The 26,748-nt window shown below is 53.7% G+C and overlaps 1 protein-coding gene and 1 long non-coding RNA gene across 7 annotated transcripts; one reads left to right on the top strand and one right to left on the bottom strand.

Annotated features, from left to right (window-relative positions):
- Positions 1-822: 822 nt before the first annotated feature.
- Positions 823-4,558, bottom strand: LOC145507610 (uncharacterized). Its single transcript, XR_014054975.1, has 2 exons — positions 3,458-4,558; positions 823-1,716 (listed from the first exon to the last, which is right to left on the bottom strand). It is a non-coding gene; the product is annotated as an uncharacterized LOC145507610 (long non-coding RNA).
- LOC145507564 (liprin-alpha-1-like) lies at positions 1,628-26,455 on the top strand. Of its 6 annotated transcripts, none has more exons than XM_081494354.1 (13): positions 1,628-1,680; positions 2,862-2,928; positions 3,801-3,914; positions 6,248-6,311; positions 6,784-6,924; positions 7,515-7,661; positions 13,874-13,957; positions 16,696-16,809; positions 18,050-18,112; positions 19,050-19,129; positions 21,335-21,470; positions 24,089-24,312; positions 26,117-26,455. In XM_081494354.1, the coding sequence occupies exons 5-13, from the start codon at positions 6,853-6,855 to the stop codon at positions 26,433-26,435; spliced, it is 1,239 nt and encodes a 412-aa protein (XP_081350480.1). In that variant the 5' UTR covers positions 1,628-1,680; positions 2,862-2,928; positions 3,801-3,914; positions 6,248-6,311; positions 6,784-6,852; the 3' UTR covers positions 26,436-26,455. The 6 variants fall into 6 exon arrangements, with proteins under 6 accessions (XP_081350480.1, XP_081350469.1, XP_081350491.1 ...); XM_081494343.1 differs by having other exon boundaries at positions 6,210-6,311; XM_081494365.1 differs by having other exon boundaries at positions 6,210-6,315.
- Positions 26,456-26,748: the final 293 nt, after the last annotated feature.

Below are 26,748 nucleotides of genomic sequence, written 5' to 3'. Positions count from 1 at the left end.
AGTCAACAGGTGGATGAGAGGGCCTCGTATTTAAGTTTGACTGGAAGATGAGTCAGACTTGTGCCCATACCCTTCTGACCCTTGACCTGGATGAGGCCCTCCTCACAGAGCTCTTGAAGAACAGCTCTGAACACTCAGCAGGAGCCCGGGAGCCACAATACACAATCCTGGATCCTTCTCCTGCCCAGTGAGGGGGAGTGAGGGGACCCTGCCCTGCAGAGAGCAGGAGCCTGTCCCCTCTCCAGTCTTGTCAGGGGACCCAGGACAGGAGGCTACCCCCTCTTTCTCCTCATGCAGCTAGCTGTCCCTGATGAGTCCCCCTGTATCTGTACCCAGGTGCCCTGATGGGAAGGTCATGGTCATGGACTGTACGCCCTGGAGCAACATCAAGTGTGTGGACCAAGAATCAAGTACCCTGGCCCATGGGGAGGTCCTGGTTCCTGGAGAGCGAGCAACCATGAGCCAGAGACTACCCATCACTCCCTCTCCCTCCTCATGCACTTCACTGGTGATGAAAATGGTAACTGGACTTGGAGTCAGCACTGTCCTAATCCTAATCGGATGTGCTGTATGCTGATACTTTAAAGGTGAGGTTCTAGAAGGGAAGGAGGAGGTGCTGGCTCCCTCCTCCATCTCCCCAATCCTCCTGTTCCTCCTGGCTTGTCTCTGATCTTCTTCCCCAGGAAACCCCTCCTCCTCCCACCTCACCAGGTCCTACCAAACCGTGATCACATCGGTCCCCCCAACTCAGCTGACGGTCCCCTCTTCCCCCTGGCCGAGTCTGGTGGGAGGAGGCAGGAGAAGAAGGTGGTTCAGGAGCGCTGCACAGAGATTTTTCATTTTATTTCCTTTTCTCCCTTCTCTTCCCTGAGGGTTCTCCAGACTCGGAATGTCCCGCTTGCCGTCACAGGCCCGGGGCTCTGTTCAGTGTCTGAGCCCCCAGCCTGCACCCTGTCCCTAGGGAGGGAGGTGTGGCAAGAGGGCTGTCCCCACCACTCAGCGGATGTCTCTTCTCTTCTAGGTCGCTTGAGTGAGTGTTGCCACGAGGTGAGTCGGTTTCTCCAGCATCTGGCAGCATCAGACCCTCAGTCACTGCTTTCCCCCCACAACAAAGCCCAGGGTGGACACGGTCCCTGGTTTGTCCTCTACTGTTGTCCCTGACTCTCTCAACTGGCCTGGGGGCTCTAGGCTGACTGTAGGAGGGAGACGGGCCTGTTGAGAGCTGTCCTAAGGCCGGTTGGCAGCCCCGGCCCTGTCCTTACTGTTTGAGACACCCTCACTCTGTAACCCTGGACCCAGAGGCATGGAGGGTGTCAGGCAGGGGTGCTCAGATCCCCTTAGCATCACATCCGAGTCTGGGTGCCATCAGCAGAGCCCAGATGTGCTGAGTCTATGCCCACTTGGGGGGCAAAGCACAGGAGTAGGTGGGAAGGCAGAACCCACTGTGTCCCCCCAGATACTGTAGGGGTTTGTGGGTTTGTGACTCCTGGGTCAGCGCCTTGCTTTCTCAAGGCCCTTTTCTGGTGCTTATGTGTCCCCCAAGAGGGTCTGGGACTCGGGACCATGCCCACAACAATACGCTGACCAATGGAGATTCCCTTTCTCTTCTGGTCCCTTGGCAGGAAAAGCTGACAGAAGACAACGCCCAGTCCCAAGATGAAGCAAGCAGTCTGTCTGTTGGTGAGTGTGGGGCTCTGGCCCTTCTGCTTGCTCGGGCTGTGGTAGAGACAGGGAGAGGCAATGCTGGTCAGGTCTCCTCTCCTCTGGGGAGGTGGTGATGGAGGGAGACCAGGGCATGGAGGGAAGGGAGCCCCACTCCCTGCTCTGGAGGGAGACCAGGGCATGGAGGGGAAGGGAGCCCAAGCCCTGTTCTGGTCCACTGGCAGCTCTGATGCTGTTGATCCTCTGTCTTGTTCTCACCACATCCCTGGTCTAGAACAGGGCAGCCGAAGGGTGATGACTCCTCCCATGACTGACCCAGTGATGGAGTCAGAGCTACCTAATATTTGTCTGTGTGATTGTTACAGCCTTTTAAGCCATTCCTCATCATAGTAGGAATTTCACATTTATTTCAAAAGTATGATTAAGTTGAATCTACTTGAAGTAAAATTTCTTTGTCAACATATAGAAGTATTTTCACTGTGTATATGTGTGTGTGTGGGGCATGGCAACCCACTCCAGTATTCTTGCCTGGAGAATCCCCATGGACAGAGGAGCCCAGCAGGCTACAGTCCACGGGGTCGCAAAGAATCAGATATGACTGAGTGACTAAAGACATATATATAATATATATGTGTACATATATGCACACACACACATACAGTGACATCTACAGTTTGGAGTCCTATCACTTCAATAGCTTTGAGGTTTTTGAGTATTACCTTAATTTATAAATTAATCTAGAAGGAATTGAGATCTTTCAGGTATTCTATATTTTTCTTATGAAAAGATTTAGCATTTTAAGTGAAGCGTTTTATAATCCCTCAACTCCATGTGTGTTTTTCTTTGGTAAATTTCTCATTTCTTGTTGAGGATGTATCTTTGTATTACAGTGTTCTGTAACCTTATGAGTTTATCCAACTCATAATTCATTATAGAATTTATTGCCTGTTATAATTTTTAACATTCATCCATCCATACATTCACATTTAGGTATTAGTGTTGAACCATTCGAGTTTGATAAGAATACAACCATACATACAATAATGACTCTTTTGTCCACTCCCTTCAAAGATCCTGCATTGGTTTTGTTTTGCTTATGGCTGCATCTGCCAGAATTTCAGAACAATGTTTACTAGGCTCAGTTCTGTAATCTAGGATCCTCGATGAAGACCAAGGCTGCTCTCCATTGTGTTTTACAGAAACCAGCAGCCCCTGAAGGATCTCAGAGGAGAAGATGGCTGCTGGTTCCAAGAGACGCCACTGAAAGTGAGTGTTTTTCTCCTGGGCAGTGGATCAGGAGTGGAGGGAGGAGTGACAGAATTAGTGGCCTAATTTCTGTCTCCATAGCTGTTAGGGCAACTCAGAGAGGGGACGGCTTGTCCCTGGACCATCAGGACTCGAATTCCCTCCCTGCACCCCTTTGTCCTCTACCAGTGGCCCCTAACACCTCCCTGTCCTTCCCTCCTCCACCATCCTCTCTCCTCCCTGGTTGCTCAGGGCCAGGTTGACCCACCCTGAGACATCTGAGAGGTTGTGCTGCCCAGCAGGGCACCCACTGGCCCAGGGAGGCTGCGGAGCACCTGTCTATGCGTGCTCAGTGGCTTGAATCATGTCCAACTCTTTGCAACCCCATGGCCTGAGGAGCCTGCCAGGCTCCTCAGTCCATGGGAATCTCCAGGCAAGAATACTGGAGTGGGTTACCATGCCCTCCTCTAGGGATCATTCCAACCCAGGGATCGAACCCACATCTCTTCCATCTCCTGCACTAGCAGAGCCCCAACTGCCCCAGGCTGACCTCACGCCGCTCCCACTGCTGTATCCTGAGCGGCTGGTGGTGGAGGAGAAGGCTGAGGAGGAAGGGGTTCGGTGACGTGTATTCTGTGACGTGGTCACATGCGGGTTTGCTTTTTCAGTTTGAAAATATGACTGCTTTTAGTCTTCCCTCCAGTTTCACGTGAAGGTTGAAAATGAAGATTTGATTCTTAAATTTGAGCAGTGATTTTACAGTCTCTTTGAAAGCAACAGTTGAGGTTTTCAAAAGACATCTCAGAAAACTCCAGTAGATAAAGCCAAAAAAACCAGAATGTGTTGAGGGTGAACTGCGGGCGGCACCCCAAACTGTCCTGTGTCTCTCCCAGAGTCTGTAATTGCTGAGATGGGTGGATATAGGACCCCAAGCACCCTCGGGACTGAGGTCTTCAAGTGACAGCAGAGGTCCCGGCTGAGCCAGGAGCAGTGTGGCCTGTGCCCCGGTGAGTGGGGAGCCGTGAGGGTGGGAGTGGAGCCGGGAGAGGGGCGTGGGGGACTCGGGGGCGGAGGAAGGGGCAGCACCTGGCGGGGCCTGGGAGGGGCTGGCTGTCGGGGCTCGAGGCAGGGACACCCCTGAACCTCCACCATGCAGCCCTCACAGGGCAGAGTTGTCTGACCGCCCAGGGTCGAAGTTAAGAGAGCGAGTTCGCAGCAGGTTGAGTGAACCCCTGTACCCACTGTGGGTTCATTTTAAGTGCCTGGAGTGAGGTTGGTCAAGCCCTTGCTGAGCTCGATTGAGAGAGTCAGTCAGGGAGGACCGAGCTCAGGGTGAGAGTGAGGGGCAGCTAGTGTGGTGAGTCCTCCTCACCTGGGTGGGTTCTGGGGACGCCCTTGAGTTCAGGGGTGCCCTTTCACTAGCCTCCCTGGAGGCTTGTTTAGCGGGTGGAGGGGCAGAAGTCCACTTAGAAGATACGCTCATTCCTAGTGGTGGTGGTTTCTGAAGCAGTTCATCCTGTTCGGTTCGACTGTGAACCAGTACCTTGCAGGATCATGTTTGACGGTAGGCCTGAGCTGTGGGCACGGCCTTCCTTCTCCCGCACCCCACACTCACCTGCCGTCTTTTTGGCAGCCCCTCCCCCTTCTGTGTGCCCTTGCTGGTGGGCCTGAGGCCAGCCCCCCTGTTACCACGGAGCCCCTTGTGACTCAGTGGGTTCCAGGTTCCGGGCTCCAGGGAGACGTGCTGGAGGCAGAGCCTTCGTGCCATTTCTTCTTGAGACACCGGTGCTGGTGGACATAGTGTGAGAGCAGTGGTCATAGTGTGAGAGCTGTGTGTGTGAGAGCGGGGTGTGAGAGTGGGGTGGTTGTAGTGTGAATAGCGGTGGTCATTGTGTGAGATCGGTGGTGATAGCTCGGGTGCTGAGGCATCTGATTGTGAATCAGCAGTTGCCCCCTAGTGGGGGGCTGCCCCCATCCGCGAGGATGGGTCGCAGAAAGACCCGCCTTTGGGGGCTTTTCCAGTGCTGCAAGCCCAAGGCAAAGGCCAAGAGGAGGAAGAACTTGGCCTCGGCCCAAGTCCTGGAAGCAGAGTGGCCTGAGGTGAGAGCAGCCGGGGTCTGGGCCCATTAGATTGGCCCTCAGCCGGCAAAGCGTTGGCTTTGTGTTTGATTTTGTTAGCACGGTTGTGGGCCTTGCCGGCCAGGGCGTTTGGCCTTAGTGGGCAGGATGGACCCCAGCAGGTGGACCTTGTAAGAGGTTGTGCAGGTGCTGCGTGGAGGATGGGCGGGGGCCCCACAAGAAGGGCAACACTGGCTGGAGGAGTCACTGGGGCACGTGGACTGAGCTATGGAGTCAGTCCTTGAAGCAGAAAGGCGAAGCCCCTTATTATCTCCCCTCTTCCAAAGAAGGGATATACTGGCTGGAGGAGTCTCTGGGGCCTGTGGATCGAGCTAGAGAGTCAGTCCTTGAAGCAGAAATGCTAAGCCCCTTAACGTCTCCCATCTTACAAAGCACAGACGAGTGGGTCCAGTATTTTAATGACTGGTACCTACTGCTTTACGTGTATAACATACACCCTCATAGCCTCACATGTCTACTACATGCCTCTCACAAGAGTTGGGCACTGTTCTGGGTGCTGAATACTCAGTATGTAGTAGGGGATACATAGCCCAGGATTTTTGTATTTCTGCAAAGAAAAACAGAAGAATGAAAGACTCCGTGTGGTTTAGTTTGAGCAAGTTCAGCACGTGGACGGCCCCGTGTGCACGCAAATTGTGGTAAAATACATATAACGTGAATTTAACATTTTAACCAGTTTATTGAATGACTGGGTGACTTCAGTGGAGTCAGGCTAACGGATGGCCTTGGGGTGCCATCAGCCTTTTTCCCAGAGGAACACTCCAAAGCCTGGTGGCCTTGTAGACCTTACCTTTGTTCTTCACTCTCCCCAGTGGTTCCAGGTCACTTGTCTGGGTGTCATTTAAGAATCTCTTTATCCACTTTGTTGTTAGGATTTCTGTTTAGGAAAGTTTCTCAGACGTCCCTGGGTCTTGAGAAGGCAGGCTTGGATTCCGGGTTCTCCCCTGGCGCGTGCCTGCCAGGTCGAGGTGGAGGCTGCAGGCCGGTCTGAGTTGTGGTGGTCTGTGTGGTCTGGGGGTCAGGGGGACCCCCTCTTCTCTGGAGGGACAAGGAGATCCTTTGTGTGGAGCCTGGAGAGACTTGACAGGGTCAATGTTCAGCGGCTCGCTCTCTTTTTAATTTGTGTTTGCATTTAGTTACTTACTCATTTCACTGTCTTCTAGGAGTTTATAGAACTTACTAAAGAACTCAATGTATGCAGGGAGCAGCTGCTTGAACGAGAAGAAGAAATTGCTGAGCTGAAAGCGGAAAGGAGCAACACCAGGGTCAGTAGGGGGATTCTCACGTGTTGCCATTTGCCCCGCGGGGGTCACCACTGGGCTCTGTGTTGCTGTCTTTAAACTCGGTCTGGTTTTCAAGTCATTTTTCACATCTTCCCACTGAGCAGACCAAGGGGGATCAGTTCGGGGTTCTCATACCTTGCTTCAAATTTATGATGAGAGCTGATGTCATTTTAGTACGTTTGAGGGGAGAATTCTCTTAACTTACATTTTTGTCCATGCTCCACTTTGTGTGGGATCTTAGTTCCCCGACCAGGGATTAAAACCTATGTCCCCTGCCGAAGTGCGGAGTCTTAACCTACTGGGCCACTGGGGAAGTCCACTCTAAGTTGAGACTGAACTGGCAGGATTCCGACTTGCCTTAGCGTGGTTTCAGCTTTAGCGTGTGGCTGAGAGGAGTTATTGACCCTGAGTTCAAGAATGAGGTTGACGGTGCTCCTTTGGCCCCGCCCTGCAGCTGCTGCTGGAGCACCTGGAGCGCCTGGTTTCCCGGTACGTGCCGTCCCTCCGCACGTCCCCAGCCGGCATGACCAGCGAGGTGGAGGTGCTCAGGGCACTGAAGTCACTCTTCGAGCACCACAAGGCCCTGGGCGAGAAGGTACCAGCCACCCGGCCGTCCTGGATTTGTACACTTGCTGCCTGGTTAGGTGGATGATGCACGTATTTATGTAACTAGTTGACTTTTGAGCTTCTTGAATTTTTGTAAATACATTTTTTCTGTACGAAGTCAAGAGTTTTATATGGTTAAAAAGCGTTGCCTGCGTACGTGCTCAGTCATGTCCAAGTCCTTGTGACCCTGTGGACTGTAGCCCACCACACTCCTGACTCCTGAGGTCCTGACTTCATGCCAGATACCTTTCCTCCTGGAATTCTTGCAATAACAGGGTAGTTTAGTATACTTTTTGTTTGCTGTTTGGGTTTATTATATAGAAAAGAAGCTTGATAAACCGAGTGGCCAGACAGAACGTTAAGACAGATGGGTGCCAGTCGTGGCAAATGTGACATTTGAAGTAGGCACGTTTCTGCTCAAGTCTGAGAAAAGGGCCCTGTCTAGGAGTTTAATTTTGAGGATGCCAACTTTATGTGTGATTTGAGACTTAGGATTTAGTCCAACTGTTTTACTCTTAAGTGTATTGGAGTGTTGTGTGATAATGACTTACCTTTTCTACTCTGCAACGCCCGCTATAGGCCATGGCCCAGAACACGGACATGGAGGCGAGAATCACTACCCTTGAGAAACGCTACCTCGCCACACAGCGTGAAGCCACCTCTGTGCACGACCTCAGTGATAAAGTTGAAAATGAAATCGCAAATAAGGATTCTATGCATCTACAGGTAATGGCTTTTACTGAACTGTGTCTGACTTTTATAGTAGTGAATTCCTGAGGGAGGAAGGAAGGTAAAGACCTTTTCATGTGACTCCCACGTTGGAAATCAAGTCCCAGTGTAAAGCTCTTATGCCCCTAAAATACTGCGTTCAAAAGTGTGGATGTACATCATGGTAAAAAAGCGGTACTGGAAGGAAATCCATTTTTTAAAAATTGGGGGTGACTGCAACTTACAGGTTTGAATTATTTGGGATTTGGTGTAACCATTTTGTGGAATTCCACTCCTGACTCTTTAGTTTTACTTGAACGTGAATCTGTTGGCTTGTTAGCGTTTTTCCTGAAAGAGCAGAGTTCAGTTCAGTCGCTCAGTCGTGTCCAACTCTCTGCGACCCCATGAACTGCAACACGCCAGGCCTCTCTGTCCATCACCAACTCCTGGAGTCTACCCAAACCCATGTCCATCGAGTCGGTGATGCCATCCAACCATCTCATCCTCTGTCGTCCCCTTCTCCTCCCGCCCCCAACCCTACTCAGCATTAGGGTCTTTTCCAATGAGTCAACCCTTGGCATGAGGTGGCCAAAGTATTGGAGTTTCAGCTTCAACATCAGACCTTCCAATGAACACCCAGGATTGATCTCTTTTAGGATGGACTGATTGGATCTCCTTGCAGTCCAAGGGACTCTCAAGAGTCTTCTCCAACACCACAGTTCAAAAGCATCAATTCTGCGGCGCTCAGCTTTCTTCACCGTCCAACTCTCACATCCATACATGACCACTGGAAAAACCATAGCCTTGACTAGACGGACTTTTGTTGGCAAAGTAATGTCTCTGCTTTTAAACATGCTGTCTAGGTCGGCCATAACCTTCCTTCCAAGGAGTAAGCGTCTTTTAATTTCATGGCTGCAGTCACCATCAGCAGTGATTCTGGAGCCCAAAAAAGTAAAGTCTGACACTGTTTCCACTGTTTCCCCATCTATTTCCCATGGAGTGATGGGACCAGATGCCATGATCTTAGTTTTCTGAACGTTGAGCTTTAAGTCAATTTTTTCACTCTCCTCCTTCACCTTCATCAAGAGGCTCTTTAGTTCTTCTTCACTTTCTGCCATAAGGGTGGTGTCATCTGCATATCTGAGATTATTGATATTTCTCCCGGCAATCTTGATTCCAGCTTGTGTTTCTTCCAGCCCAGCGTTTCTCATGATGTACTCTGCATATAAGTTAAATAAGCAGGGTGACAATATACAGCCTTGACGTCCTCCTTTTCCTATTTGGAACCAGTCTGTTGTTCCATGTCCAGTTCTAACTGTTGCTTCCTGACCTGCATACAGGTTTCTCAAGAGACAGGTCAGGTGGTCTGGTATTCCCATCTCTTTCAGAATTTTCCACAGTTTATTGTGATCCACACAGTCAAAGGCTTTGGCATAGTCAATAAAGCAGAAATAGATGTTTTTCTGGAACTCTCTTGCTTTTTCGATGATCCAGTGGATATTGGCAATTTGATCTCTGGTTCCTCTGCCTTTTCTAAAACCAGCTTGAACATCTGGAAGTTCACGGTTCACGTATTGCTGAAGCCTGGCTTGGAGAATTTTGAGCATTACTTAACTAGCATGTGAGATGAGTGCAATTGTGCGGTAGTTTGAGCATTCTTTGGCATTGCCTTTCTTTGGTATTGGAACGAAAACTGACCTTTTCCAGTCCTGTGGCCACTGCTGAGTTTTCCAAATTTGCTGGCATATCGAGTGCAGCACTTTCACAGCATCACGTTTGAGGATTTGAAATAGCTCAACTGGAATTCCATCACCTCCACTAGCTTTGTTCGTAGTGATGCTTTCTAAGGCCCACTTGACTTCACATTCCAGGATGTCTGGCTCTAGGTGAGTGATCACACCACCGTGATTATCTGGGTCGTGAAGATCTTTTTTGTACAGTTCTTCTGCGTATTCTTGCCACCTCTTCTTAATATCTTCTGCTTCTGTTAGGTCCATACCATTTCTGTCCTTTATCGAGCCTATCTTTGCATGAAATGTTCCGTTGGTATCTCTAATTTTCTTGAAGAGGTCTCTAGCCTTTCCCAATCTGTTGTTTTCCTCTATTTGTTTGCATTGATCGCTGAGGAAGGCTTTCTTATCTCTCTTTGCTATTCTTTGGAACTCTGCATTCAGAGGAGAATATCTTTCCTTTTCTCCTTTGCTTTTCGCTTCTCTTCTCTTCCCAGCTATCTGTAAGGCCTCCTCAGACAGCCATTTTGCTTTTTTGCATTTCTTTTCCATGGGGATTTTCTTGATCCCTGTCTCCTGTACAGTGTCACGAACCTCTGTCCATAGTTCATCAGGCACTCTGTCTATCAGGTCTAGTCCCTTAAATCTGTTTGTCACTTCCACTGTATAGTCATAAGGGATTTGATCTAGGTCATACCTGAATGGTCTAGTGGTTTTCCCTACTTTCTTCAATTTAAGTCTGAATTTGGCAATAAGCAGTTCATGATCTGAGCCACAGTCTGCTCCTGGTCTTGTTTTTGCTGACTGTATAGAGCTTCTCCATCTTTGGCTGCAAAGAATATAATCAGTCTGATTTCGGTGTTGACCATCTGGTGATGTCCACGTGTAGAGTCTTCTCTTGTGTTGTTGGAATAGGGTGTTTGCTATCACCAGTGCGTTCTCGTGGCAAACTCGATTAGCCTTTGCCCTGCTTCATTCTGTACTCCAAGGCCAAACTTGCCTGTTACGCCAGGTGTTTCTTGACTTCCTACTTTTGCATTCCAGTCCCCTATAATGAAAAGGACATCTTTTTTGGGTGTTAGTTCTAAAAGGTCTTGTAGGTCTTCATAGAACCGTTCAACTTCAGCTTCTTCGGCGTTACTGGTCGGGGCATAGACTTGGATTACCGTGATATTGAATGGTTTGCCTTGGAAACGAACAGAGATCATTCTGTCTTTTTTGAGATTGCATGCAAGTACTGCATTTCGGACTCTTTTGTTGACCATGATGGCTACTCCATTTCTTCTAAGGGATTCTTGCCCACAGTAGTAGATACAATGGTCATCTGAGTTAAATTCACCCATTCCAGTCCATCTTAGTTCGCTGATTCCTAGAATGTCAACGTTCACTCTTGCCATCTCCTGTTTGACCACTTCCAGTTTGCCTTGATTCACGGACCTAACATTCCAGGTTCCTATGCAATATTGCTCTTTACAGCATCGGACTTTGCGTCTATCACCACTCACATCCACAGTTGGGTATCGTTTTTGCTTTGGCTCCATCCCATCATTCTTTCTGGAGTTATTTCTCCACTGATCTCCATTAGCATATTGGGCACCTACTGACCTGGGGAGTTCATCTTTCAGGGTCCTATCCTTTTGTCTTTTCATACTGTTCATGGGGTTCTCAAGGCAAGAATACTGAAGTGGTTTGCCATGCCCTTCTCCAGTGGACCACAATCTGTCAGACCTCTCCACCATGACCCATCCGTCTTGGGTGGCCCCACACGGCATGGCTTAGTTTCATTGAGATAGACAAGGCTGTGGTCCGTGTGATCAGATTAGCTAGTTTTCTGTAGTTTTAGTTTTAGTGTGTCTGCCCTCTGATGCCCTCTCGCAACACTTACCGTCTTACTTGGGTTTCTCTTACCTTGGGCCTTGGGTAATTCCTCTTGCCGCCACCACCGCCGCCGCCGGCCCCAGCTCCCGGCCTGGCCTAGCCCCTCTCGGCTGCCGCCCCCGGTCCCCGGCCCCCGGCCCCCGGCCCCCGGCCCCCGGCCCCCGGCCCGGCCTAGCCCCTGTCGGCCGCCGCCCCCGGCCCCCGGCCCCCGGCCCGGCCTAGCCCCTTTCGGCGGCCGCCGCCGCCCCCGGGCCCCGACCCGGCCTAGCCCTTCTCGGCCACCGCCCCCGGCCCCTGGCCCCCGGCCCCCGGCCCGGCCTAGCCCCTCTCGGCCGCCGCCCCCAGCCCCCAGCCCCCGGGCCCCGACCCGGCCTAGGCCCTGTTGGCCGCCGCCCCCGGCCCCCGGCCCCCGGCCCCCGGCCCCCGGCCCCCGGCCCGGCCTAGCCCCTGTCGGCCGCCGCCCCCGGGCCCCGGCCCGGCCTAGGCCCTGTTGGCCGCCGCCGCCGGCCCCCGGCCCCCGGCCCCCGGCCCGGCCTCGTCCCTCTCGGCCACCGCCCCCGGCCCCCGGCCCCCGGCCCGGCCTAGCCCCTCTCGCCCCCCGGCCCCCAGCCCCCGGCCCCCGGCCCGGCCTAGCCCCTGTCGGCCGCCGCCCCCGGCCCCCCGGCCCGGCCTAGACCCTGTCGGCCGCCGCCCCCGGGCCCCGGCCCGGCCTAGGCCCTCTCGGCCGCCGCCCCCAGCCCCCGGGCCCCGACCTGGCCTAGCCCCTCTCGGCCACCGCCCCCGGCCCCCGGCCCCCGGCCCGGCCTAGCCCCTCTCGCCCCCCGGCCCCCAGCCCCCGGCCCCCGGCCCGGCCTAGCCCCTGTCGGCCGCCGCCCCCGGCCCCCGGCCCGGCCTAGACCCTGTCGGCCGCCGCCCCCGGGCCCCGGCCCGGCCTAGGCCCTCTCGGCCGCCGCCCCCAGCCCCCGGGCCCTGACCTGGCCTAGCCCCTCTCGGCCGCCGCCCCCAGCCCCCGGGCCCCGACCCGGCCTAGGCCCTGTTGGCCGCCGCCCCCGGACCCCGGCCCGGCCTAGCCCCTCTCGGCCGCCGCCCCGGCCCCCGGCCCGGCCTAGCCCCTGTCGGTTGCTGCCCCCAGCTCCCGGCCCCCTGCCCCCGGCCCCCAGACCGGCCCGGCCCGGCCCGGCCTAGCTCCTCTTGGCCACGCTTCTGCGCTCGTTTGTGGACTGAGCAGCATGGGCAGGGGCACGGAGGGACAGCACAGGAACAGGAGCCAGTAAGCCTCAGCAAACCACAGCAAGTACAAACCCTAATCAGCAGCAGGGAACTTCACGGCAGCCTGTTGGGAACTGGGGTCACTGTGACAAAAGGCAGGGTTAGAGCTCCAGTCTGATTAGGGTTTTTACTTGCTGTGGTTTGCTGAGGCTTACTGGCTCCTGTTCCTGCGCTGTCCCTCCGTGCCCCTGCCCATGCTGCTCAGTCCACAAACAAGCGCAGACGCGGGGGTCGTGCTGCCCGTCCGAGATGGGAGTGCTCCCTGAGTGTCAGACAGTCCCCGCTTGTGTGTCATCCATACGTTCATTTCCCTCCAGTTTTGTCCTGTGTTGTGTGTGTCCCCAGGACACTTCAGCTCCGAGTCACTGCTGCTCAGAGTTCAGTCAGCAACTCAAATCCTAGCAGGATAGAGACCTAGAAAAATCCCATTCTCGTTGAAGAGATGGCTTAAATAGCTCTGCAGTGAACACAGCTTTAAGTCTTTATTCATACACTTGCTGAAGACGTCAGAGCGGGGCATGTGCAGACCAGGGGCCCCACTCCCAGCTCGCCGTCCCCGGAAGCCGGAGGGTGAGAGGCCGCGTCCCGGAGATGTGGCGCTGCTGGGGGCATTGTCCCCACAGCCAGCCAGCCAGCCACCCCGTCCTTCTGGCAGGAAAGGCGTGGCCCTGCGCTGCCGGCGGGCACTGTCTGGGCACGGAGAAGCGGGCTGGGCCTGTTGTGGCGCGGCTGTGGGAGCGTTGCCCGGAGCTCAGTGAGCGGCAGAGGGGCCGGCCGGTCGCGGGAAGCCGGCGGTGGGGCTGCTGGCAAACCCCCCAGAGCAGGGTCACTAACAGGCGCAAGGGGAGCGCCCTTCTGCCTGTGATCTTCCTCTCAAGGCTGGCTTCTTCTCTCCGCTGGCATCTGTGCTGTCTGTCCCCGGTCGGCCTCGTAGTCTGACCTTTTGTCTTCCAGAAGCTCTGCCATAAGGAGGCTAAACTGTTGGAACTTACCTTCCAGCTTAGGAAGGCAGAACGCATGCCCTCATGCGTCCCGTGCTTGCCGCTGCCTGCTGCCCACGCTGGCTCGCCACAGGCAGTCTGAGGAGGGGGCGCAGCGGCCGCGGTTGTGGGGCCCGGGGTGGGGGGGGCGCACGTCTCCTCTCACGAGCCGGTCACCAGCACCCTGCGTCACCCACGTGTCACACGCGAAGCTGTGCAGGCTGCGTGAGCCGGCGTGCGGGCGTGTCCCCCGCGAACCCGGGGCCAGTGGTCCACCCAGAGCATGGCCCGCTTGCCGCCCCTGTGGTCACAGCCCGCATGTCGTCAGGACAGTGTTGTTGCGAGCGGAGCTGACGCTGTTCTTGGCCGACAGGCGGAGGAGGGACACGGCAACATCGAGGAGAGGCTGCGCCAGATGGAGGCCCAACTGGAGGAGAAGGACAAGGAGCTGCAGCCGGTGCGTGTGCTGACGGGGAGGCCGCGTCTGGGCCGGACATGCGGCTTGGGCGGGGGCCGGCGCTGCCGTTCTCCGCTGCTCCCGTCTCTGCCGCGGAGTGTGTGCGTGTGTGGCCCGTCTGCTGATCCGGGCACCCACCTCCTCGGGAGCAAGGCCAGAGGTGGTCGCCCATAGGCGGTGGGCAGGGGCCAGGGCGTCCCCACGTTCAAGGAGGCTGCTTGTTGCTCTGACCATCCAGTCCGGCGAGCTGCTCGGGATACAGGTGGACCTCCCGACTGCCCCGCAAACAAAGCTGAGGGTGCCAGCCCGGGGCTCATGAAACTGAAGGCATGGCGCCCAGATGTGGAGCTGCTTGCCTCAGACGTGGCGCTGAAGTCCCATATGCCAAACTGCTGGTCCAGACAGGGTGTGTGTGTAGGATGGCTGCTCCTAGGCAGGAGGAGAACCGTAGTTGTGCTGGGACAGAAGGCGCATCAGGAAAGGGCGATGGTGGAGGCTCGCATGAGCGAGTCTGAGGGAGGTTTCCGAGAAGGGTTGTCCACACGGCGATACAGACCATCTAGGAAATGGAGTGGGGAAATGAACCCAGGTCCAGCCTCAGGGGTCAGTACGGTCCCCACCATACCAGTGTTCTTGGGCCTGGACTACAGAGCCTCACACGCGGGCTCCCAGGGGGCAGTGGTTCTGACTCCCATCAGGAGACCCGCAGTGAGGCGCTCTCCCCGCCTCGGCAGAGAGCTCAGTGTCTCCCGATCAGGGGTGTACTTCCTTACTTTCAGAACTGCTGCTCAGAGGCTGTTGAGATTGGGGTGCTGTTTATGACTAAGCCAATTCAAAGTCAACTTTTGTTTTGCTTTAAAAATATTTGAATGCCGATGCCTTATTGTGGAAGTTGTGACAGGTTTTATTTCCATGGGCTCAAAAATCACTGCAGCCATGAGATTCAAAAAAAATGCTTGCTCCCTGGAAATCGATGACAAACCTAGACAGCATATTAAAAAGCAGAGACGTCACTTTGCCGACAAGGGTCCATGGAGTCAAAGCTATCGTTTTTCCAGTAGTCACGTATGGATGTGAGAGTTGGACCACGAAGAAGGCTGAACACTGAAGAATTGATGCTTTCGAATTGTGTTGCTGGAGAAGACTCTGTTTTAACAGACAATATTTAACAGAAAAGAACCTGTTTTTTAAGTTTTTACGATGGAAAATTTCAAACATGCACAAACGTGGATGCAGTAGGATAATAAATACCCATGACCCGTCAATCAGCCTCAGCAATTTCTAACACAGGGCCAGTCTCAAATATATCATTCTTGTGTCTTCTCTGCATTTTTTTTTTATACAGTAGGTCCTAAAACAGCTTTCTAAACGGTGAAATTGATGCTCATTTTATAAAACACAGATTTGCCAACTTTGTTATTACATTTAAAAATTGCTTGAGGTAATTATTTCCAGTGTTTTCATATGAATTTTCAAATTGGAAAAGACCCTGATGCTGGGAAAGATTGAAGGCAGGAAGAGAGTGGATGACAGAGGATGAGATGGTTGGATGGCATCACCCACTCAGTGGACATGAGTTTGAGCAAGTTCTGGGAGTTGGTGATGGACAGGGAAGCCTGGCATGCTGCAGTCCGTGGGATCGCACAGTCAGACATGACTGAGCAAGTGAACTGAATTGAATATGAATTATCATTGGAAGCAAAGCTATGACCAAACTAGACAGCATATTAAAAAGCAGAGACATTACGTTGCCATCAAAGGAACACCTAGTTAAAGCTATGGTTTTTGCCGTAGTCATGTATGGACGTGAGAGTTGGACCGTAGAGAAGACTGAGCGTCAAAGAATCGATGCTTTTGAACTGAGGTGTTGGAGAAGACTCTTGAGAGTCCCCTGGACTTCACTGAGATCAAACCAATCAATCCTAAAGGAAATCAGTCCTGAATATTCATTGGAAGGACTGATGCTGAAGCCGAAGCTTCCATACTTTGGCCACCTGATGCAAAGAACTGACTCATTGGAAAAGACACTGATGCTGGGAAAGATCGAAGGCAGGAGGAGTAGGTGCGACAGAGGACGAGATGGTTGGATGGCATCACTCACTCGATGGATGTGAGTTTGAGCAACTTCTGGGAGATAGTGAAGGACAGGGAAGCCTAGCGTGCTGCAGTCCATGGGCTCACAAAGAGTCAGACACAACTGAGCCGCTGAAGAGCAGCAATCATTACAAAGAATGCAAGTGATGTTGCATATAAAGAAAAATTAGTGAAAGTCTATCTCCACTGACTTTTTTCCCAAAATGAATTTTCTCACCTTTTACTTTACCAATTGAATTCATTTTACCCCCTTAATCCAGACTCAAGCTTCTGTTTATGTACTGAGAAATTCCTTCACCTACGTGTGTGTAAGCCGATCGCCTTTAAAGTCTCCTTGTTTCTGAGTGTAAATGTGCTTGCCTTCGGAGCCCCTTCGACAGGAAATGGCTAGTGACACTAAGGTCCCCCAGGTGCTGTGCCGAAGAGAAGCGTTGGGAGTGACCTTCGACAAGTGAAGTCCCAGCCTCCCTCTGCACCTGCCCGTCTGCTCTGGTGATGCTCAAGAGCCCACCAGGGGTGGCCGTGGGAGGGGTCCGCCTCGGGAACCGGGGCATAGGCCGCTCACGTCGCGGCTCCCCAGTGCTTTTAAAAGAACGACCGTAGTTGCTCTTGCAGTTTATGAGTTTTTGTGTTTCCTGTTTTAGGTGAGGCAGAGAGAAAACATGCATGAAGAACATACTGAGGATAAGGTTCTGTCCGGATCAGATGAGAGGCTTCAGCTTCATCTGAAGGAGAGGATGGCGGCTCCGGAGGATAAGGTGAGCCAGCCCCACGGCCCCTTTACAAAGAGGCGCATCTGGGCCTGGCCTGGCCCGGCCCAGTCTGTGTGTGCGGGGGGGGATCTCCAGGACAGGAGTCGGAAAACTGTTCCCATAGAGGGCCCCAGAGTGAGTGTCTTTCATGGTTACGAATAATTGAGTAGCAGCATCTCATGCTAGTCAATAAGCGTGACAGCTTCCACAGGCAGTGTGTACAGGAACAGACCTAGATGTGTGCCCACAACCCTTACAGAAAGCATCAGGGAGCTGGATCCACCGACGGCCCCGGTGTTGCCAGCCACCGTGTGAGAACTTTCTTCTATATCCACCCTCACCCCTTCGTTTCTTTCTTAGAAGTTGATTTCTGTGGCTTTGCTGGCAGTCCAGTGGCTGAGAGCCTGCCTTGCAAGGTCAGGGATGCAGGTTCGATCCCTGGTTGGGGAGCTAAGGTCCCACGTGCCAGGCGGCAGTCTCGTCAAAGGAGTCCTGCGTGATGCAGCTAAGGCCCGACGCAGCCAAATCAAGAAGTTTAGTTCGGGATCTTTTATATAATGTGATAGAAAAGAATGAAGCAAGTAAACGCAAGCTTTCTCATATGCCAGCTCCAGCCTCCTCTCGTTTCATTTGCTTTGGAAAGTGTCTGAGAAGCTCCATCAGAGCAGCTCGGTGGGCAACAGTCGGGTTCAGTCTTGGTGAAAACCTGCCCCAGCTGCACCAGTGCCCTAAAGACAAGGCCCAGAACCTTCCCCGAGGTCGGCGCTTGGGCGACGCTTGTCTGAGAGGGACCCATGGTCACTACAAGTGCTACGGCACGTTTTTCCCCCACAAAACCCAAGGTGACACACACCTCACCAGAGACCACACAGGGCTCCCCTCACGTCACCCTGACCTGTGGGCTGGGCCTGAGGTGGGGAGAGTTTTGTCTCAGGTTTGAATTTGGCATAAGTACCCTGCGCCTGTTTCCTGAGTGACCACTGAACTGCAAGAGCTGAAAGCAAGTATAAAGCAGTTTCACTTAGCCCAGGGACCTGGTGTCCTTGTATCTCGAAGATCAGTCGGGGAAGCAGGAGATTGTCTGTGTACAAGTGAGCGTTAAAAGTTGTCATCCGGCCTCGTGCCAGCACTTCACTCTGCCGCTCCTCCCGAGGTGCTTTTCGCTTTCAGACGGAAGAGGAGCCCTCCGCAGTCCACGCGACGTCTGTGACTATTGACTCTAAAGCACTGTGTGTGTCTTTTTCAGAATTCTTTCCAACGGAGAGTTGAAAACGCGATAAAGGAATTAGAAGAAATGCAAAACTACCAGGTACTTAAATCTCTAAATCCTTCAGAAATGTGTTAAGAGCTGAATTGAGCTGGGTTCATTGTTACAGTTACTACAGATGCTTAGTGGAAGTCGAGTTACCTTTTCCTCCTGGCCAGTCTACTGCTGTAACACGTATAGCATTTCTGGTTTTGAACATTGAATGTGTTTGCATTATAGGTGGATTTAGAGTGTGTGGCCGTTGTGTGTGGTTCAGAATTCTGAGTAGTCCTTTCTGGGTTCACCCGAAAGCTGAGACAAAGCGTGAGCCTTTCCCGTGGACAGTGCTGTCCGTCAGAAAGATAATACGAGCCACACACACAGTCTAAACTTTCCTAAAAACGAACGAGCTACTTCCATACTTTTTTCACCGCGAGTCTTGAAATCTGTGTGATTTCCGCATCGAGCTTTGCACCGGCCTGTGTCTCGTCCTCAGTGGCTGCACGAGGTGATTGACTGCCGTGGCCGACAGCACAGAGCTGCCAGGTTGAGTCGAGCGACTCGGAAACTTGGCCCGTTTGACTTGTTTTACCCCGTGAGGAAGTGAAGTGGGGTGTAGAGGAATGAATGTGAGCTCCATGGAAACACTTTAAAGCAGTGAGAGGAGCGAGGGCAATAGAGTGAGTCCTGTCCCCCCGACCCGAGCCCCCGCCCCAAGTCCAGCTTCTCTCTACAGCCTTCATCGTTGTTCATGGCTTGCCATGATACCTCCAGAAGCTTTTCTACACCTGAGATGTAACTTCTAATTCATTATGGTTTATAAGGGTTACTATTGTTCTGAGTGTTTACATTTGCTCTGGGACGCTTAGAGTACATTTCCTCAGAATTAAAATGTTCGGAGTTGATAACGACTAACGTAACCTGTTACGCACATTTTGGTGCAAGTCATTTTACATCCGGAAAGCAAGCGGTGCAGGCTGTGTCATTTGCTCTCTCGTAGGACCAGCTGATTAAAAACCTGGAAACCCTGAGAGCCGAAGTGGACCAGATGATCCTGGGAGGGGCTCCCCTCCACCACGGGTAGGGCCCTCCCCTGGGCAGCTCCCCTCAGCACTGTCGAATGTGACAAGGGCCTGTCTGGTGTGTGGACAGTATGACTGGGTGTCGCTCATGGTCGCACCTCAAGGAGCCTGTAGCTTCATGGCCAGCGAGAGGGAAGAGACAAGCATCGTTCCTCAGGGTCGAACTTGGTACCGGGGAGAGTGGTGGTCACAGTATTGACAAAACTCAAAACCACAGGCGGAGGTTTGGAAGTAGGGGGCGGCCCAGTTGATATATGGGTGTATTCATTTGAGGGACCTGACAGACTGTGACACTGATGTTTCTTTAAAGTCGCAGAAGGTTAATGACCTGTAGTCTTTTCTACGTGAATGGAGACTGAGACGTGACTTGGCCATTGGCTGCGGTGGGAGGAATCACCTGGCTTGTGAATGAGGCAAGCAGATTACTGAGCATCCTGATTTTTTCTTCCTCGTTGTTGTAGCGGCAGTAATTCTTATTAAGTATTTAAATGTTTCTTTGGCTTCTGCATGGAAAATGGTCACAAGTAAGAGAGAAACTTTAGCAAAGGTTATTGAAGTGCTTAACTGGTGACATTCATTCATATGTAGGAAATCGACTGCTGCTTGAATCCCGATTTAGGAGACAGTTTGGAGCCCACACGCATATTTCTGTGTTTGTGTGCTTAGGGGATGCTCGCGGTCCAGGGCCCCTGCCCAGCCTTCTTCTAGAGTAAGGGGATATCATTTGAGACAAAGGCAGAGCCAGAAAGGCTGGTGCAGGGGAGGGGTGTGTCCAGGAGGCAGCTCTCAAGGGCTCATGCAGGGACTTGGCAGCACAGGGGGGCCTTGGAACAGGGCTTGCGGGCAGTGTGGACTGGGTAGGGGGCACTATGCTGGCTCAGGAGGGAGGGAGTGGGGACAGAAAAGCTGGCTCACAGTCAGGGCAGGCTCGGCGTATTTGGCAGGACCTCCCAGTGGAAATGGTCACCTTGTCTCTGAGACCTTCTCCCAGAGGAAAGAGCCTCGGGTGAAGAGGGAGAGAGAGATGGAGGCTGCACTCCACGAGGGGACTGGGAGGTGATGGTTGGGGGGCGACACACCCAGAGACCTTTGTGGCCTTCAGAGGACCCTCGAGTGTCCGCAGTCCACAGCGGGACTGTGTCGTACCTCCCACCCAATTCCCAAGTGTGGTCTGGCCCCGGGCCCTTGGGTAGAAGTCGAGCAGAGAAAGGAGTGTTTCCCTCAGGAGGTGGGGGAGCCGGGAGGGAAGACAGGTGTGGCTCGGGGAGAGTCCAGATTTCCATCTCAGCGCAGCACAGTTTTCCTCGCAAAACTGTTGAGCAGAGCAGCGTGTGAACCCGAGCAGGCTGACCGGTGGTTGGCCTGGCCGCTCTGCAGACGTATGGGGTGTCCTGTCCTCGGAGGAGGGCTCTGTCTCCCGGGTTTAGGGACTCCTGCAGGTGAAGGCGCCACCCTCTTCCCAGAGATAAGACTGAGCAGACCCCGGGCGGTCCTGCAGTGTAGGCGGCTCACAGTCAAAGCGGGGCCGCACCGTCTCTCAGCAGGCCCCTCCTGAGTGAGCTCCTGGCACCAGCAGGCCCAAGTCTTAGTGCTCAGGGCCTGAGCATCTGTGCTGGGCCTTGTTCCGCCCAGAGTCTGGTGACATGCTCATCTCTGCTTTTGATGGGAGACACCAGTGCGGCTCAGCTCGGAGCTGTGGGTCTCAGGGCTTTCTGCTGCTGGTTGTCTGAGGCACCTTTAGAAGCGCTGAGAGCGGTGCAGAAAATGTTCCAGGTAGACGGGTGATTGTGATCCACGGACATGACGCGGGAGAGGGAGGTCAGAGCAGGCGCGGGCCGGAGGGGAGGTGCGGGTGCCAAGGAGAAAGCAGAGAAGGTGCAGGCCCCGCCCTAGGACCTGAGGGTGGGCTCCGAGGGGACCACGGACGCCCCAGCCCCAGACAGCTGATCCCGTCCTAGTCAGCTCCACACCCTCGCGTCAGCACTGCCTTCCCCCCATATGGGAGTTTTGCAGATGGTGGGCTGAGCCCTGAGTGGTTGCGGGGCAGCAGGTGGCCTGTTCCTGTTGGAGCCAGGAGGGCAGTGCCCTCCCGGGGGCCCTTTTCTCTGAAATTGCCGATTTTCCAAATTGACAGGCTCTGGCTTGACTGACAGAGTGAGCTCTCGTTCCTTCTAACAGCGCTCTTGTCTCCCGTGTGTTTCAGCCAACCCCACTTGGACAGCGCCCTGGACTTCAGGTTCCCTGTGGCAGATGGGCCGGCAGACTCCTCCGGCAGCGGGGCGGTGCTGCGGTGCCCCCAGAAAGGCCAGTTGGCCGCGCTGCGTGACGAGCCGTCCAAGGCAAGGACCCCCCCGCCCCCTGCCCGTCCCTGGTGGGCACCTTGTGAGGCACCTGCACCCTCACACTGCGGTCCTGAGATGGGTTTGGAACAAAGCGTTGATAGATCGCTTTATGTCTTCCCATTTTCCTTTTTCTGGCTAAGAGTTTACTTTGAAGACATGCTTTTTTTTTCTTAAAAGAACCAATTCTGATAACTTGTGGCCTACTGCGAGGCCCAGCATGGTACTAATTAGCACAGTTTTGAAATCGTCCTACGAGTAACTGGATACACATATCCATCATCTTATAGTGAGAAGAATTCTCATTGGAAGTTTAAGTGCCTTTATCTTTTTGCCTCATTCATGGCATGAATTTTTTCATACATGTCTGTGTTTGAGCTTCCATATTCAGTGAGCAGCTAGTTGGGGCCAGACATCGTCAGAAGAAGGACTCCAGCAGTGAATTAAAACCCGTGTGCATTCTTGATCCACTGCGACGTAAGGAATCACTGCAAAGCTTAGTGACGTCCCAGTGAGCAGGTCACAGAGCACCGTTTCTGTGCATTGTTGCAGGTGGGCCTGGTTCAGGGCCTCCTGAGGGCACAGACATGGGAAGGCCCCCCAGGGCTGGATGGCAGGCTTTCAGACTCACCTGGCTGGTAGGGAGAGGCCCAGGTCCCTGCTGTGTGGACCGCTTCATGGCCTGGCTTTCCTCAGAACACCCTCTGAGAGCGAGAGCGCGGGATGTAGCCCGGGGCCTTTTGCGCCCCGGTCTCGGAAGCCGCACACCTTCAGTTCTGTTTGCGAGAGTGAGCTGCGAAGTCCTGCCTCGCTCAGGGGCTGAGCAGGAGTTGCCCCCTCTGCCTCTTGAAGGGAAGAGGATGGAAGAATTTGTGGACCCATTTTTAAACCCACGCAGCCTGTCGGACAGTAATGAGCAGAGAAAGGAGACCAGAGTGCCCGAGTTGTCTGAGGAGGGGGGACGATCGTGTGTGAACAGGGTGGCCAGCGAGGTGACACCAGGAGGGTGACCTTGAACAGAGACCCGGAGGCAGGAAGAGAAGTAGCCACTCGGAGATAGATCAGGGGTCCTGTCAACAAGTGGAGATAAGGGAGAGAGAGGGCCGCATCAGGGAGGACCCCGGGCTCAGGCCTGAGCAGCTCGAGGCCGGAGCCTGTTTCCTGAGGTGAGGAGGGCACTGGGGTGGGGAGCTAAGAGCCGACCTCAGCCCTGTTCAAGTGGACGAGCCCGTCAGATGTCCAGGGGACGTGTCAGGTCAGCAGCTGAGTGTTCCGGCCTGGATCCGGGAGAGGACTCAGGGTCGTGGGCATACAGATGGCATTTAAAGGCACGAGCACGGTAAAGTCACCAGGCATATGCTGGTGGAGAGAGATGGGGTACAAGAGTAGAGCCGTGGGGTGCCCCACATTCCAAGGTTGAGAAGGGGCACGAGGGACTGAGGAATAACCCCAGAGAGGGAGGGGCCTGGAGCCCAGGGAGAGACATGCTGCGGGGGCAAGGAGGGGAGGGGGCTTGATAACATGGGTTCCTTGACGCCCCCGGGGAACTGCCCTGCGGGGTGGGGCACACCACCTGCTTGCAGAGAGCTGGAGACTGGGTGGGGCAGGGGACAGTAGAGGCCGCTCCCAGGGAGCTTTCAGAGACCTGCAGTGGGTGCTGCAGGGAGCCCTGGAGGAGGAATCTGCTGGTTCCCATTGTGTGATTTTAAGGTGAGAGAAGGGAGAGGACGTGCTGACCGGGCTGATGGGGGTGAACCCATAGGCAGCTGGTTCACTGGAGCGGAGCAAGAATGATGGCAGGAGGTGCTGGAGCCAGCGAAGGGGGTGGCCCAGCCCTGGGGAGGGATTGTGACGAAGAGAGAGGGCGAGGGCACAGACAACGGGGGATAGGGAGCCGTCGAACCAGCCCCTGAAGGCTGCCCCTCGGTTGCTTTGAGGTCATGTCTGGGAAAAGAAGGCAGGACCTGGGTTGAGAGTGGGGCAGGGGGGAGATTTGCAGAGAGAAGGGTGTGAGGTGTGAGAGTGGAAGAGCGGCATGGGGCCCAGCAGGCACTCTCCCGGGCATCTCTGATGACAGAGCCGCCCCTGCGGTGTGAGGGGCCGTCCCCCAGAACAGCCCAAGTGCCTGTGTCCCGAGAGGAGAGCCGCGGGTGGCTGGCCCTCCCGTCCCCTGGCCGCCCCTGCTCACTCCTGTCTGAGGTGTTCAGACCAGCCTGGAAAACGGAGGGCTGGGAACCTGCGAGGACTGCACTCCTCGGTGAACTAGTACAAGTGATGATGGCTGAGGTGGACCCAGCGGCTGCGGAGCTGAAGGATTTTTTTTTTCTTTTCCTTCAGCCTGGCTGAAGAAAGCATGGATGTATTTTTTTTAATTTTTGGTTTTTGTCTCTGACTCCATCAGCCCACCCTTACGAAAAACCTCACAGGATTGCCTTCCGTCCACGCTAAGACCTGAATGTCACCAGGCCATCTAGGAACTGGATTCTCCTCCTGCCCGTTTCTTCAGTGCTGCTCGCTGAATAGATGGCAGTGTCTCATAAGCATGGCCCGTTTATCCAAAGTCAGGGCTTCCATGTAAAATCGTGGTCACTGACGAGACGTGGTCCTCTCGTGCCCAGGTGCAGACCCCGAAGAAACAGGACTGCGAGCGCGCCAAGGAAGCCAGCGTGCCGGCCAGCGTGGCCCAGGCGTTCGAGAGTGACGTGGACGTGTCTGACGGCGAGGGCGACAGGGCCACCCTCTTCAGCTCGGCTGCTCTGCTGTCGCCCAGCGGGCAGGGCGATGCCGAGACTCTGACTGCGATGCTTCAGGAGCAGCTGGACGGCATCAGCGGAGAGATCCGGTGGGTGCGCCCGAGCCCAGCTTCCTGGAAACTTGGTTTCTCTGAGGAGCTGTTCTCCTTAGACAAGTCTGAGTGTTCCCTAGTAAGAAAACTGACTTCAGGTCTGCTTCAAGAATTTTCAGTTCCGAGATCACTCTTGATTATAGAGCTCAGTCAGCCAGGGCGTTCTGTCCACAGTGTGGTGTCAGCACTCTGTGGGGAGGCGCCGTGGGCTGTTCCCCTCTCAGCTCTGAGCCCCAAGGTGGGTGAGGTGCCAAGGCGGTGTCCCCCTGTGGCCCGTGCACCCTCCGGCACCGAGGGTTCGCCCTCCTGTGTCCTTCGGAGCCGCCCACATTCTGGTGAAAAGCCACCTAGAACAGAAAAGCTGGGGTTTTGGGGTTGGCAAATTCCCACTCAGATCTGCATTTTCCTTTTAAAGTTAATACAGTGTGAAGATCAGCTTGTTGTAAGTAAGACAGTGGTCCAAGGACATGTGTTTGAGTTTTTCTCATCTCATCAGTATATTGAAGATGTTTTCCTTAGACACCGTCTTGGCAGTTATAACAATTTACAAAACGGGCTAGAATCCAAAGGCCGGCCTCGTGGTGAACAGGGGGCCTTGGGTCTGGGTGCAGCCGGGTGGCTGGGGGCCCCGAGATCTGCCTGGTACCACACCCGCACAGCCGTGCCTCCTGTCCCGAGTCCACGTTCAGAGTTGGTCGCAGGCCGGTGACTCTGCACAGGACCTGGCAGAGCCGCTGCTCAGATTGTTCTTGTCACGTCAGCCCAGGCCGAGGTGCCTGTTCCTGTCGGCCGAGCACGGGGGACCCGGGGGAAAGGCGGGGGTGACGGCCAACCAGCAAACGCAGGTGGTGCCGCCTGCACTTCTGACGCCGTAGACAGACTGCTCTGTGGGCCAGCTTTGAGCACAGACAGCTCAGAAAGATTGTCTTTCCCCGTCCCCGCAGGTAATCTGGAACGGTTATATATTAATATTTTTATTTTTACAGCACGTTGTCAGGTAAAGGTGATTTTTCCTTATGCCACAAGTTAACTTGATGTAAATGGCAAATGCTGTCCATCAACTTGTTATCAATGGTGAAAAACTTCCAGTATGTATAAGCAGAAGTGAAACTGGAGAGGTTACGACCTGTAAGAATCTTGTAGTTAAATTTGAAAATCATTTTATTTGCATAATCGAGTATTTAAACTGCTATATAAAATCATCCACGACACATTAGGGGAGAAAAGCAGTAACCATGAATTATAGGTTAATGCAGCACATTGACATGAATCCAGAAACTCACACAAAGCTGGTGGAGAACTGCATCAAGTGATGCGTTTGTATGTATAGAACCTTAAAAAAAAAAAAATCAACTCAGCACTTCATCTGGTCTGGAGACTTGTGTTTAGAAACTCCAGCTTGTTCGTGAATTGCTGTTTGATTATACAGAGTTCCTGATTCCCAGTGGAAAAGACTTGAGGCACTGCCGTGCATCTCTGCCCTGAGAGCAGGGAAGGTGAAGGTTGTCAACTTCAGGTATCTCCTCACAGGGAGAGAGGCGCCACCCAGGCCCCGTCAGAATGTTAGAGTAAATCAGTCAAATCAAACGTGAATGATCAGGGGCCACTTTGTAAGACTCAATGATAATTATTCTAAGTTTGAGACTGTTGAAAAGAGGGAAAGTCCTACCTTTTTGCTGAGATGTTAGTTGAGCAACTGTTCCTGGAATTTGCTAATCGTGACACAATGCAAGCCCAAATTTGTTGTCCAGACACGTTCCTCTGCTGACAAAGGCAGGTGAAGAGTTTTATTCTATTTTAGGTTGATCCAAGAAGAGAAGGAGAACACGGAGCAGCGGGTCGAGGAGATTGAGAGCAGAGTGTGCAGGGGGAGCTTAGGCAACCTTCGTCGTCGTAAATCTGTGAGCTCCCTCAACCTGTGTCCCACCTCCTCGCTTGCCGACTCCTGCCCGCCCAGCAGTGGGCGCTCCAAGCCCCAAAGGAGGCTGCACAGCCCGGAGCAAGAGGTAGACAAGCTGGACATCAAGACTCTGGCCTCCCTGCTGCGTCCCTCCCCAAGCACACTGGTTTTGTTTTGTTTTTGTTTGTTTGTTGTTTTTTTCTCTTTTTACCCAGAATAAAATCAGATACATTTGCTACACTCAGAGGTCTAAGATTTTTAAAACCGGCTAGTCTTTAATCATTCTATAATCACACAGCGACAAATGAGTCTTGATATTTGGACCACCGGCTTAGCCACATCATCATGAACTCAGCCAGAGCCTGCCTCTGTAACGTTGGGCCTGGCCTGTGCTGGGTACAGCAGCTGCAGGGAAGTTTCTGTTCTCAGGGAGCAGACAGCTTCGTGAAAGTAACCATAGGCAGGTCTCATGGTGTGTGAAAACCGTGCAGCACATTTTCCATTGGGGATGGCCTGGCTGCAGGGTGCAGGGC

The sequence above is a fragment of the Giraffa tippelskirchi genome, chromosome 1, assembly GCF_054371585.1.
Source record: "Giraffa tippelskirchi isolate mGirTip1 chromosome 1, T2T-mGirTip1v1.2.pri, whole genome shotgun sequence".
NCBI classification, from domain to species: Eukaryota; Metazoa; Chordata; class Mammalia; order Artiodactyla; family Giraffidae; genus Giraffa; species Giraffa tippelskirchi.
This window is presented reverse-complemented; position numbering and strand designations above follow the sequence as displayed.

What these genes read in the sequence shown, in the direction of transcription:
- LOC145507564 (XM_081494323.1), top strand. Translation starts at nt 4,891, where the DNA reads ATGGGTCGCAGAAAGACCCGCCTTTGGGGGCTTTTCCAGTGCTGCAAG. An exon ending in GGGGCTCCCCTCCACCACGG is followed by an intron (nt 19,130 to 21,334) that starts GTAGGGCCCTCC and finishes CGTGTGTTTCAG; the next exon opens with CCAACCCCACTTGGACAGCG. An exon ending in GGCATCAGCGGAGAGATCCG is followed by an intron (nt 24,313 to 26,116) that starts GTGGGTGCGCCC and finishes ATTCTATTTTAG; the next exon opens with GTTGATCCAAGAAGAGAAGG.